The 14546-nt window shown below is 43.8% G+C and overlaps 1 protein-coding gene across 5 annotated transcripts in view; it reads left to right on the forward strand.

Moving 5' to 3' along the window:
• Positions 1–14546, forward strand: part of zfhx3b (zinc finger homeobox 3b) — a 243566-nt gene that overhangs the window by 145457 nt on the left and 83563 nt on the right. For all 5 annotated transcript variants that reach the window (XM_056265742.1, XM_056265743.1, XM_056265745.1 and 2 more), the window contains 2 exons: positions 532–3613; positions 6315–6811. In XM_056265742.1, the coding sequence (XP_056121717.1) occupies positions 568–3613; positions 6315–6811 (3543 nt within the window). In that variant the 5' untranslated portion in view covers positions 532–567. The remainder of the gene's footprint in view (positions 1–531; positions 3614–6314; positions 6812–14546) is intronic.

Raw genomic sequence — 14546 nt, forward strand, 5'->3', positions numbered from 1 at the left:
CAGCACAATGGAGCTTTTTTATCCATTAAGTTATTCTGTTACTGTGTTTCTCAGACCCAACGTTAATTAAAAAAAAGAAGAAAAAAAATGTATGCAGGATTTAGAACATAGCAGACTCTGGGTGTTGTGTGTAAGGTCTAGATAAAAGATGGTAACTGGCTGATATGACAGGATAAAGCATTTGAGCTGCCTTATTAGTGCTTGTCTGAGGTATTGTTTAAGTACCTAATCTAACCTAATGAGCACTCTCTCATTTTCCACCATTATATCTCACACTTTTGTTTCTCATCTAATCTACTATACTGCTCCCCACTCTCTATCACTCTATATATATGTACATTGCTTCACCATTTATCAAGATGCTTCTTATGGCTCTTTAAATGTTCAGCATCGCAGGACTGAAAATTAGCTTGCATAGAAACAATGAAAGGAAAACATTAAAGGTGTCTATTATGTACTTTTTTACTTTCTGAGACATTATATGTTTCAAGCAGTGGGTTAATCCTGTTTCTTTTTCTCTTTTCTCATCAGGCCTGGATGCGATGAACGCCTCATGTAGGCATCAGCATGGAAAGCTGTGAGTCTCCCGTGGTTTCTGGGACAGACGATGGGCTTGGCTCCTCCGCCAGCTCCCAGCAGCAGCACCATCCACAACCCTGGAACGATCACCCTAACGCACAGGTCTCACCATTCAACCAGCCCCCTTCCTTGGAGCCCCTGTCTCTCTCTGCATCCCACTCAGCCCAGCTACTTAATCCCAGTACACCCTGCGAGGCTGTGAGAGAGCAGCAAAAGCAAAAACAGGCTCCCAGCGATAACTCCACTACCAGACGGCTGCACCCCAAAAGAGAGGGCTTAGAGGAGGAACAGGAGGGAGTAAGCTGTGAAGAGGAGGACGAAGATTTGGAAGACTTGGATGAAATGGAGATTGACAGCTGTTTTCCTAGTCTGCAGCCCTTCCCTGGTGTACCTATGGTGCCAAGTGGAGGGGGTATGCCCATGCTCATGCGGCAACAGCCCTCCCATCGGAGGGGAGCCACAGAGAGTGGGAGTGAAGAAGGAGAGGAAGAGGAGGAAGAGGAGAGTAGTGATGTGGAAAACCTGGCTGGAGAGATAGTATACCAGCCTGATGGCTCTGCCTACATTGTGGAAAGTCTCAGCCAGCTGATCCAAAGCGATGGGAGCATGGAACCAGGCCTGCTCCCCTCAAACTCTCTCCCTAGTGGGGGAAAGACAGGGGAGGCAGCTGGGACCTCTTCTTCAGTGTACCCTCAGATCATCAACACGTTCCATATAGCCTCGTCTTTCGGAAAATGGTTCGGCTCCTCAGACCAAGGTTTCCCCAATACCTCAACCCTGGCAGGCCTCAGTCCTGTCCTGCACAGTTTCCGCGTCTTTGATGTGCGGCACAAAAGCAACAAAGATTACCTGAACAGCGATGGGTCTGCCAAGAAGTCCTGTGTATCCAAAGATGTTCCCAACAACGTGGATTTCTCCAAATTTGACGGCCTGGCCCTTTATGGCAAAGGCAAGCCCATCCTCATGTGTTTCCTCTGCAAGTTGTCTTTTGGCTACGCACGCTCCTTTGTCACTCATGCGGTCCATGACCATCGCATGACCCTGTGTGAGGATGAGCGCAGGCTTTTAGGCGACAAGCATGCATCAGCCATTATACAGGGCATCGGGAAAGACAAAGAACCACTTGTTAGCTTCCTAGAACCAAAAAATAAGAACTCTCCTCCACCGCCTACCCTGGTACCCATAAATTCAGGCCAGAGCTTCTATGGCACGTTCAGTGGGGTTCATTTAGAAGGGGGCAGCAGTAGTGAAGGAGGTGAGAGCCTCCTCAACAAAGACTCTGACTCGGGTCTCCAGCAACAAGCCCTCCTCACATTGGGGGGCCTTGGCAGCCCCAAACCATCCTCCCTTACGTCAACCCCAGGCCCAGCCAAAGACTCCAATACTCTGTCCAAGCCACAGGGTAGGAGAACAGAGGGGTCTGTGGGGAAAGAGGGGACTCATAGAAGGGGGCATGGGGATGCAGAAACCTGTGAAAGAAAGGCTCTCCTTCACAGTGAGGAGATGGCCTCAGAGGAAGAGGATGAACTTCTTTTAGAAGAAGAAGATGAAGAGATAGAGGATGAAGGCACTGTGGTGGCCTGTAGTGGAAGTAGCAGCAGCGGTGGCGGATTTGTGGGGGAACCGGCTGTCTCAAACCAAAGCATTTCCAAATCTCCTTTATTAATGCCTAGTAGCGCTCTCCAGCCTTCTGCTTGTCTCTCTGCAGCCAGCCCTGCACTTAGCAGCAAAGCCTCGGCTTCCATGTCATCCTCTTCTGTCAGAGGGTCAGAGGATGGGATGGCTGCAGACGGTGGAGGGAGGACCTCAGAACTCCCTCTGAGCTTTAACTGCCAGGGGTCTACAGTCCCCTCGGCAATGGCGGCAGTCGCCGGCAGAGGGGGTGAGGAGGATGGGGCTGCATGCTCCACTACAAGCACGTCCTCCCCTTTAGCCTCCAATGCTGCTGCTGAGGAAAGTGCCAATCGAGATAGTGCCACAGCTCCTGAACCAAATGAATGCTCAGCAGAAGGAGATGAGGACAACGGTGCCCTCCTCCACCACCACCACCACCTTCACCACCATCACCACCCACACCCTTCGCCCAATGCCCACACACACCTCCATCACACAGCTGCTTGTGACATGTCAGGACTGAGTGAATGCACCCAGAACCATGGGGCTGGGGGCAGTGGAGGGAGTGGGGTGGAGTGCCCAAAGTGTGATACTGTCCTAGGGTCCTCTCGCTCATTGGGTGGCCATATGACCATGATGCACTCGCGAAATTCGTGCAAGACACTGAAGTGTCCAAAGTGCAACTGGCACTACAAATACCAGCAGACCTTGGAGGCCCACATGAAGGAGAAACACCCTGACTCTGGAGGCTCTTGTATGTACTGCAGCAGTGGGCAAAGTCACCCCCGTCTTGCCCGTGGGGAGAGCTACACTTGTGGCTACAAGCCTTTCCGCTGTGAGGTTTGCAACTATTCCACTACCACCAAAGGCAACCTAAGCATCCATATGCAGTCTGACAAGCATCTTAACAACATGCAGACGTTACAAAATGGAGGAACTATTCCAACCGGTGAACAGGTGTATGGGCATGCGCCAGGTGGGGTGGTACCTGTCTCTTCTGCTACCCAGGCCAGCAGCCATCATCCTAGTCACCACCATCATCCAGCCCAGTCCTCCACCCACATGGCAGGGCCCTGTGGTGCCCCTTCACCTACCAAGCCAAAAAGCAAGCCCACCTGGCGGTGTGAAGTGTGTGACTATGAGACAAATGTAGCACGTAACCTGCGCATCCACATGACAAGTGAGAAACACATGCACAACATGATGCTGCTTCAGCAGAACATGACCCAAATGCAGCATGGCCGGCTTGGTCTAGGGGCCATGCCTTCACCTTCAGAGGCTGAGCTGTACCAATACTACTTGACCCAAAACATGAGCCTGCCACCAGGCCTTAAGATGGAGCCCTCTGGAGCAGATGCCCAGTTCTTGCTTGGCGGTTTTCATCTGGACCCCAACATGGCAGCTCTGGCCCCAGCACTAGGTGAGTTTAATGAGTTACAATTAACACATTGCAGTTCATGTGGGATCAATGGGACCACTGTCTCTGTTTTTAACTATTTATCTGTAATTTTTTGCACACAAATAAGAGCATTTCCTGTATACTTGGCTTACAATTGAAACTATTAAAAATGTATCTTATATGGGTGAACATTTTCTTTTTCGGTTATATTTCTATTTCATTCCCGCATGTAGAATTTGTAAACTCACTCTTGCTACATTTTTATCTCCACCTATACTAACACACAGCTACAAACACTTTATTTCCCCAAGCTGACAGCTCTCTGTCTTTGCCTGTTGCCTTCAGGCACACCTTCCTTGTTTAACATGCACTCACTCTCTGAAACAACTGTTAAAAAGGTGTGTGAGGGAAGCTAAGAGAAAAAAACAAAGAAGAGTCACAAATAAGGCTGTTTTTTTTATTTGAAGGACAGCAAGTGTCAGTATGCAGAGAGATAGGGGCGACTCAGCCAATAGTGTAGAAAACAAATTGTATGTGGTGGGAAAGAGGTCATTATGCTTTATGAATGGTTCGCTCTTCCGTTTTTAACTAACATGAGTAACGTCACTGAGGTGAAATATTTAACCTGTTGTAAAGCATAATGAAAAAGTCAATCGCAGCATTTTCAGTACAATATGTAGCTTTCTTGAGATAAAGGCATGACACAGACATAATGATAAGTCTAATGCCCGAAACAAGAAAAATTGTGTTTGTGTAAAGGCTGACACATTACAACATTTATAAAAGAATAATAATAAAAATATCTTAGATGTATGAGAATGCGGTTTTAATGTATTCAAGTTAGTGTATCCTAGCCTTGCTGGCACACAGAGAAAAATAGCAAGTGGGAAAGACAGGCACACACATATTCCTAACACTCAAGCTTCAGTTTATTTTTCGCATCCTCTGTGTCATTCTATCTGGGTCACTTTCGCTGGGAAATTCCCCCTTTTGCTGCCCCTGTGTTTCTCGTGAAAGATAGTGTGACGGAGTAGACTTGGGCCGAGGGAGTGTTCCTCATGGCCCTGTCCTCTAGGCTCCTAATAAAATCACGGTTTTCATGTCAATGCTATACAGCTACCACTGCATCCCGACTCGTCGTTTTTTCCTGCTTTTGTAATTGCAGCTATATACTTTACCATAGTAAAAAAAGGGGAAGTAAAAGGGCCTAGTGAGGGTAATTCAGCAGCATAGTGGAGAATTTGGCATTCCAGCTACAAGCCCACAATTTGCACAGACTTGTTTCAAACTGTTGCCAGTTCAAAGACACAAACAGGAATCGATTGCCATGACTAATAGTTTTTATTTATTTATTTTTTTATCCTCCCTCTGCTAGCCATTTGTTTGGTTTTCCAGTGAGGGAATGTTCAATTAACATTTTACAGGGAAGAAATGACAGGACATAAGAAATGACAGAACATTATGAAATGTTCATTTCATAAACAATCTGGAATGTTCAGTGCACTTTCATTTATTTAAAATATTTAGATTTGTGCATAGAAGTGACAAATTACATCTCTGGACTCTGGTCATCATAATATAAGTTCTTTTTTTCTTCTTTTTTTTAGAACTTGTAAATCCTTTTAGATTAACGTTAACAGTGTTCTCCTAAACATTTTCCCTCTCTACTCAAACATTGATATTGATTGACACAAGCAAAATATTCAAAATATTACAAGTTCATTACAAGACATTCTTAAGAGATTATGAATGCTGAACATAATTTACTGATTTACAGGTGTTTACATGAGGTTTATGGAAAGAAATGAAAATGACTTTCATTGTCAGAGGTCTCTCTGTCCCTGCATTAAAAGCTGAAGGTAATGGTGAAATGAGCAGGCTGTATGCTGCCCCAATAAATAAAAGGAGCTGCTGGAATTCATTTAGTGTAAAGCCATACTGGTTCAGCGGGTGCGCTCAGTCTGGGCAGTGACAGATTGAAGATCAGCGAACTGAGGAAACAGCTTCTATGCATCTCTTGTCTCCAAATCTCAGCCTCTAGCCTCTTCCCCAAGCTGTTCTCAGATGCCTTGTGCTTCTGTTTTTGAATATCTAATTTCTTTGGCTCCTACACATTCTTTTCATTCCTTAAAAATACATGAATACATACATTTGCAGATGCTCCGAGCAGGAGGGTGTTTGCATTGATTCCCAATCAGAGGTGAAAGAACCAGTTCAACAAGGAATATCTAATTTTTATATTATTATTTTTTTGAAAAAAAAAAAAAACCTGTAGTTGATTTACAGTAATGTGTACTGGGAACTCTTTAGATCGCCAGTAATGATTGAATAACTTTATTTTTTGAGCCTCTCCTCACAGCCTCTGGAGTTGATTTAATGGCAGGGATATGAAAGTGCAGGACTGTGTAAATCCACACCTCCACTCTCTCTTTTCTTACTCTTTCTCTGAGCTCATAGGAAAGGATAATCTTGATTTAATAAAATTATGTAATTAAATACACACATGTACATTATCCTAGAAAGAAAATCCACTTTGACAGGAAAGACAAACATGACTCTTTGTTAAAAGGCTACATTATGTACCTTGTCCCTCTTTCCCAGGACATTCTTGTATCTTGAGGAAGTTTAAATGAGTGGAGGAAATCAACACAGGGAAAATGCCAGACCCTCACTGTTACCTTGTGGCTGTTCACTGATCACTTTTTGTATCTTCTACTTTCAGTTGGAGGGGACATTGCCATGGATGTACGCCTTGGTGGAGGACAGCTGGTCTCAGAGGAACTGATGACTTTGGGTGAAAGCCTATCCCAGACCAGCGACCCCTCCCTCAAACTCTTCCAATGTGCTGTGTGCAACCGCTTCACTACCGACAACCTGGAGATACTGGGCCTGCACATGAGCGCCGAGCGCTCACTGCCAGAGGAGGAGTGGAGAGCGGTGGTGGGCGACTCACACCAGTGCAAGCTGTGCCACTACACCACGCAGCTCAAGGCCAACTTCCAGCTGCACTGCAAGACTGACAAGCATGTACAGAAGTACCAGCTGGTGGCACACATCAAAGAGGGTGGCAAGGGCAATGAGTGGCGCCTCAAGTGCGTGGCCATTGGCAACCCTGTGCACCTCAAATGTAATGCCTGCGACTACTACACCAACAGTCTGGAAAAACTGAGGATGCACACGGTCAACTCCCGCCATGAGGCCAGTCTCAAACTGTACAAGGTGAGTGACTCTAGTAGTCCTATACTAACCAAGCACCATGCTTACAAGTTTCAAGTCATGTTTCTGTCTATGCTGAATGCAAAAATGCTGTTCAAAACTGCAATCTCAAAAAAAAAAAAAAAAAAAAAAAAAAAATGGTTCCAATAAGATTTCACTGTGGGTGGAGCTACCCAGTACAACACAACAACAAAATGCCTCTTAGCTTGTTGTGGGAGGTTAGGACAGAAACTCTGATCAACATGGAAGAGGGTAGCATCTTTCTGGTTAGGACACAATGTTACACTATCCACAGGTTTTAAACACCTCTAGTCTACTGTACGACTGAATCGACCAGCACTCTCCGTCTCTACCGTCGACTATGAGTGATGGCCCAGTGCAGTATATTAAGGCCTAATGCGCATGCAATGAAGAGGGGAGAACAGGGGCACTTAGAGGGAGGGAGGAACATGGCAGGTCAGTAGGGTGGGGAGAAGGGCAGCTGATGAAATTGCTGGAAGAGAGGATGAAGAAGTGTGAAGAGACAGAGGTTTGGTGCTAATACCGTTCGGAGTGGGAAGGGCAGAATCGCTCTCGACAGCCGTATTGATTTTCGCCGGACTTGGAGCTTCACCTTCTACACTAATCATTCCATAATAGCCCATGGATGAACACTCTCTGAACAAATGGCCATAAATCTAACAGGCCTGATTCCATTTAGGCACCTATCCTGTGTGTCTAGGAGCCCAGCTCAGGCTGTGTTTAACCTAGACTGGCACGACTGCACACAGGGACTTCTCTCCTTAATTCTTCCTTTCTTTCTATCTCTTGCTCTCACATGCTCAATTGGATACTGAATCACGTTCCACCCATTTTAGCAGCATATCACTGCCCAAACTTACTTGACCTTTATTTACTCTCCTTTATCAAGTGTTATACCTTTGGACAGTGAACAAAAATATCAAAAATTGTATTCAGGGAACGTCTTTAAAGAAAACAGTGAATCAGAATATTCAAAAAGAAAACAAAATGTAGGGTGGGACATCATTGCCTATTAACCTTACCAAACGCAGCCTAAAACAATTACCTAAGCGACACCACCTTAGTGAAGACAGCTGAAAAGAAAAGTGATTTCAGAGGCAGAGTCATGTTATGATATTTTGATATACAATACCTAGACTAGGTCCAGTTTACCATTGACTTCATTGCAAGTTTCCTGTTTGTAAACCCTTTACAGCCAGAGATATTCTAGCATTGTCAAGATTTGCCCTGGGCTGAGGGACTCTTGGTCAGCTGTTTCCCTGAAAAACTAGTTTGTAATGGTAATTAAGGGAAGGCCAAAAAACAGCTTCCTCTGCATCTGGAGATGAAAGCAGACAAGCCAGAGCTGAGATTGTCTGCCATACTCAAGCTGGGACAAGCACTGAGCATATTTACAAATACCACAATGATTCAAATATGCAACACAAGACTCCTGACGTGCTTGGCTGACCTGTGGAGGCATTGCTGTAGTCAGGGGCCTCATGTAGCTCCAAGCAGGATTTGAGACCAAGGGAAACAGGTTGAGTTTTAGCCTCAATGGTAAGCAATAGCAGACAAATATCTTATCTAGCCACTGACTGCAATTCATTGTGATGTATGGAGCTGTTTCTCTGGGAAATTCCTATACTCACCTCATACGTAGCATAATTAAGTCTACTGTTAGCACCAAAATGCTTTAGAAGCACCATAATATTCCTTCCGCTACCGGTGCTCCCTTTAAAGATGGAGAGCTAGCGGAGAAGAGACTAGTCCACCTAACTGCAAATGTTCAATACTCTGTGGCAGATTAGAAATGTTTGACACATCCAAGCATGATAATTTGTAAGCTGTAAGCTGCTTAAAATGGTTCCTCAGCCCTAAAAGCCTCACTTATCCAAACAGAGGAAGAGAGAACAGAGTTGACTGACAACAGCATCAGCCTTGTAAGCAAGCAGCTTCCGTCAGTGGCGACAGGCCTACCCGCAAACTAAGACATTCACAGTTTGAGTTATAGCTGTATTTCATGACATACAAATGTGATTAGAGGACGATAAGCACATGTTGCTGCTGAGGTCTTGCTGTAGCATTGGTTTCTAACCCCAGAATGTCACAGGCTTCACTTTGCAGTGAATTTATAGCCCTGATAGACATACTGACTGCCTGACATCAACAGTATAATTTGCTAGCTCAGCTAAGCTGACTGTACAAGTAGTAACCCCAACCCCCCCGCACGCACACACACACACACACACAAAGAAATATGATACAAAATGCAAAAATTTTCGACCTCCCGCTGGGAGAAAAATAAATTATCAAGTCAGCATAAACAGGCCCTAAGATGTGGTAGATCCTTGGGACACTTTGCCCAAATCAAACTGGTTTGCATTAAACAGGCCCTTTGTGTGCACAGCTCCGTAAATTGGAGCCTGTAATTACTGGAATTAAAAAGGAAGGTTTAAACTGAAGGCTAAGCTGGATGGGATAATTTGAGAGTCTGTGGTATGCGGCACATATTAGGGCTTTCTAAAAATACACCTTCCCCCACCACCCCACGGATTGGAATGTTCCGAAAGCCTTTGGAAGGCTTGGGAGAATTGTCTTAACCGCATGGACCACTGCACAGCAGGGGTGATGCTTCCCGACTTTGGTGTCTGTGGTACTGGTCTGAGTTACTGGTTTCAGACACACCCATCAGTCAGTCTTGCGCTCATCTCAGATGAACTTTTACCTTCCACTGTTCCCTCCAAGTTCCCAGTCGCTGGCTGCTTTGTAGTGGTGAGAATGATGTCATGATGGTCACTCATAAGCATTTGCAGATGGGCCATACTAGTGCTGCACGATTAATCATATCGCTATCGCAATCGCGATGTCAAGCCTATGCGATTATATGACGCAAAATGCTGCGATTTTATTAAATAAATAAATGTATGTGTGGACATGACAACCCATTCTCTCTGAGAGCTGTTTGCCCATTTTCTACAGCGCTAATAAAAAGAAGACCAGTCAGTTTCAGTTTAGGCAGTGGCACGTGTGGCGCATATGGTCAATACTTTTTCCGACAGCGCGAGAACAGGTGAAGATGGATGCCGAGCAGACGGACTCTGAACAGGTTAGGGTTAGGGCAGGTTACTTTTGATATGAAACAAATCATCAGCTCTCAGATTCTGTCGATTTTATTACGAAATTCAAACAATAGCGTTTTGGCGCTTGTAAATGTGACGTGACAGATCGTGGTCGTGAACCGAACATCTCTTACTCTTTACTTGTTAATAGTAAATAAACACGAATGAACAATAGGTGTGTTGAAAGATACAGTACAACTTACCGAAATGTTTATGCCTCGTACATAATATCGATCAATCAGTGTTTTTCAACCGCGGAAAGAGGTCAATAAAACAGCTGGAGAACAATAGGCTATGTCACATAACGTTACATTTACCTCAGGAAAGCCATTTAATAGCACGTTAGTTGGCTAGAGAAATTATGTATAGAGAGGAGTATTTTGTTAAATATGTGCACTATATTAAATATTTATTATATTTTAACTTATATCATTAAAATATTGTAACGTTGTTATTATAGCCTAGTAAAAACCTAATTATATTTCATTTGAGTTGTTATTTTTAACCTTTAATAATAATACCAGCTGACAGGGCTCTCTGTATGTTTTTACAGCATTAGGTGAGTTTTTTTTTTTTCTTGAGAAAAATTAACATGTATCTACTGTACCTAATATTTATCCAAATGATTCGATATCGAATCAAGATCGGAATCAAATCACAAGATCAAGCAATAATAAAAACAGTAGCCTACCAGTCATTGTACCATGTAAACATTGTAACATATTGTCACTAAACTTAACAAAATTCAGTTTAGTTACCAAATGTTTTGACAATTACAATGTCCCTGTTTGTCTGGACAGAATGTTCAAAATATCTTATTTTCATGAGCATGAGAAATACACATTTCAGCATCATCACTAATCTGTGTGTGCATTTTCCTTGAGAACTAAGCAAGTTGACTCATGAAACCATTTGTTTATTATATCGCATATCGCAATCGCATTAATGACCTCAATAATCGCAATATGACATTTTCCCCAAATCGTGCAGCCCTAGGCCATACAACTATACCCAGGTCATCACAAAGCTTAGGCTTCTCAAGTTCTTAATTGTTGGTGGAACTTGCTATTTGCAAAATCAGAGATAGTTGCCACACATAGTTAATCTATGTATATTAAAGTGAATTTTAAATCAAGAGACCCCAATTGCTTTCTCAGTACACATTCCAGATTTCATTGTGCACATTTGATCTGTGCACATTATTCCAATTAAAAAAAATTCTTTATAATCTTTCATCAAAATGTAATAACTTACTCTGCCTCTGAAGCGACTTTTCCTTTTTGGCTAACATTACCGATCCCTCTTATTTTTCAGTCCGACTCCTCCAACCACCTGTCATAAAGACACTTTTCATCCCTGACAGTTACATTTTGTGCTCATTTGATTTCACTTAGAAATACAGTACATCGTTACAGAAGTACAATGACTTGTGAATGCCATTTCATGATGATTTTAAGGGTGCGTATACTCCATGATTACTCATGTCTCGTCCTTCAATTTTCTCTAGCACCACTTTTATATACACAAGTATACACCACTACCTTGAAGTGTAGAGGACACATTCACTCGATATTTGAGATCTTGTTCATGCTGAGCAAGCATGTCTCAGGTGCTGGGCTGCACTCATGTCAGTCTTGAGTTGGAGACTTGGTTCTCCGCTCCAGACAGGATGGAGAGAGGCAGGTCTTCCAGGCAGGCCTATCAAGCAAAGAGGAGGAGCTTCAGGCTGGCTACCTTCCTTGTCTCAGGGGCCGGTACAATCTGGGGTAATTGAGATTGATTGGATGTTATTTTTCCTCTTGCAAATGTAGTCCATTAGCTTGGCACATGCATAATCAGTTTAGAGCACAGTTAACTGAATGTAATCATGTTCTTCGGTGTCTGCTCGCACAAAATCCACTCCAGATGCCGCTTGGCCGTGGAAAGAGAGGAAGAAAGTGCCGTCACTATCACATGGGGAATCTTTACCCAAGAAAGGCCTCATAACATTCACCCCCACACCACCAGCACCAGTGTGCTGGTCTCGCTCCATTAAACACACAAACTATACAAACTGTGTGCTGCACACATTTACACACTCCCTGTACATGCACAGATATACACACACACATGCTCACACATTCTGTCATCTGTTCACTATAGCCCACAACTCCTACTAACAGAACCCTGTAGCACACGTTGATGTGTGTCAGCTATGCTAACAGCGCTTTGACTGCACTCCAAGCACGGCCCAGGATCCAGTACAAAACGTCTGGATTTTGGACTCTCTCTACACATTTTTCCCTTCAGTGCAACGCAACCGGATCAGCTGGGGCGTGAGGAAGGAAAATGTCTACGCTCTGGAGAAAACAAAGAAAAAACACAGTAAAATAAAACAGACAGTAATGCGTAGAAGGGGGATTAACCTTAGTAGCTATACCGAAAGGTATTAATGTGCTTCTCAGATATCGCTCCACCCTTTAAAACTGAATCCTGATCAATACGGCTTACCATCTCCATTAATAATTATTATTTATATCATGACTTATCCTCATCAGAGTAACTTACTCCAATCATCAAAAACAAATAGACTGAGAATGCCCTGGCTCCAGCAAGATTGTGTTTGTTTTTTATTATCAAATAAAAGTGCAGAGTAATTTCGAGTTAAAGTCGCAAGGGAGCATTTTACCACTATTGGTACGGCCCGTGGTTATATCTTTCATCTGTGGACAGTGAAGCTTAACCTCTATGCCAGAGCGCCACACCCAAACTCCATAAGTCCCTCCAGACATCAGTTAGAGATGAGACGGAGTGAAAGATGATGGGGGGGGAGCAGGTCTGAGAGCGATAGAGAGAGAGAGAGGCGCTCGTTTAGATGGAGATACTCTGCTAATTATCATGGCTGGCCTGTGATTGTTCAGTAATAGTGCTCAGTGGGGAAAAAAGGTTTGCTGCTGTTCCAGGAAGGGCTGAGCTTTGATTTACCGGTAGTACCACGCTAATAAAGCGCCCATTCCATATCCACAGAGCTTCTACCGAGACATTCGGACTCCCTCCAGTCAGTCCTTATCACGGATAAGCCCAGGTTTATAATTAGGAGACTCTTTTAAATTTGTATATATCATATTTATGTCTATCATAAGATCTCAATGATGTAGATCCATGTCAGCACAAGGTTGCCCATTGGGTGCTGAACTCTGCCTCACAGAAGCCAAACAGAGGCTAAGGTCCCTTTAAGACAAAAGGGCTTTTCTCCAGAAGAGGAGTCGAGTTTTGCTGAGAGAGCTGTCCGTTAGCGTGGGAGGAGCGTTATGCTGTGTGACATTGGTTTGTAGAGTAGTGGGCAGGCTTAAAGCTGTGTCTGGAAGTCTGCAGGAATTTCACAACTCCTTCAGCCCCCACCTCAGAAAAGCCAGGCGCTGACCCGTTGCACAGCTGCAGCTGATGATTATGCATGCATCTGCACCTATAAGTGTGTGTGTGTGTGTGTGTGTGTGTTCGTGCATGCATTCAATGGAGGGACCAGCAGCCAAACAGATACACATGGTAGGCCATACAGAGTTTTCATATGTTGTCCTATATTACAAAAGTTGGGAGAGAGGGACGGGGGTATATACGGATTGCGAGAGAGAGCTGAGAATCAGCTGAGAAGCTGATATTATTGTGTGGTAATAGCTGTTTGTTTTGATTTCTGCCCCCCACCCCCGCCTCTCTCTCTTTAGGCAGCCAGACAAGAGCAACTAAGCAATGCTTCTGCCACTGCTGAAGGAAGCTGTTGATCCTATTATCTGCTGCCTGATCAGCACAAACAGGGATTGGAGTCTGATGAGGGACTGGGGTGTGCACATGGATCAGAGAGTATGTTACACCACAGTAGGAAGACGCAAACTTGTGGTAGTTTGTAAGGATTATGTAGGCATAGGCAGAAATTTAAACAAACCCTAATCATTGGAACTACTCCTGCAACGTTTTAGCCACAGACAATTAAACCACAAATTGTATGGCTTGTTGAGTAGAGGTATCCTATACTTTTCTAAACAATCGGAATTAGTTATTTTCTGGCGAACAATAGCCACCCAGAACACCTTAGAAGCTAAAAACACATCTTTTCACGTCTTTGTTGTTATTGTGATTTATTCCCTCCTTCGCCTTATATTTGTGACTTACTCCGTCTACGCTTCAACCGCCTGCATGTGTCTGGCTCTTTCCTCTTGCACATCTTTCTCGACTCTTTGTCTCCCTTAAATCTAATAAACAAGGCAAATACCCATTGTGCACAAAACAAACCAGCATGGGTCACAAGCTGGTGGGTGGTCCCTCTCCGCTGCTCTCATCTTAAGGTTAAATAGCTTTAATCCAACCAGCCTGGAAAACTAAATATTTCTTCAGCCAAATCTTTCTTCTTCGTCCTTGTTTTCTCTCGATGTTTGCAACCTTTCCTTCTGTAATGCTCTTTTTAGTACGCTGAAGATCTGCGTCTTTTAAAACACTTTAAACAATGGAATAGGATAAACAATGGAAGTTACTGTAAAGTTATAACAAATAAAGTTCTTTAAAGGTAGTCACTCGCACCATCACGCTAAGTAATCTATTTTAAATTGATGAGAGGAGTTATCTTGAGTGCAATTATGCTGTCG

This window comes from Rhinichthys klamathensis, unplaced genomic scaffold, assembly GCF_029890125.1.
Source record: "Rhinichthys klamathensis goyatoka isolate OS25496 unplaced genomic scaffold, OSU_Roscu_1.1 h1tg000240l_1, whole genome shotgun sequence".
NCBI classification, from domain to species: domain Eukaryota; kingdom Metazoa; phylum Chordata; class Actinopteri; order Cypriniformes; family Leuciscidae; genus Rhinichthys; species Rhinichthys klamathensis.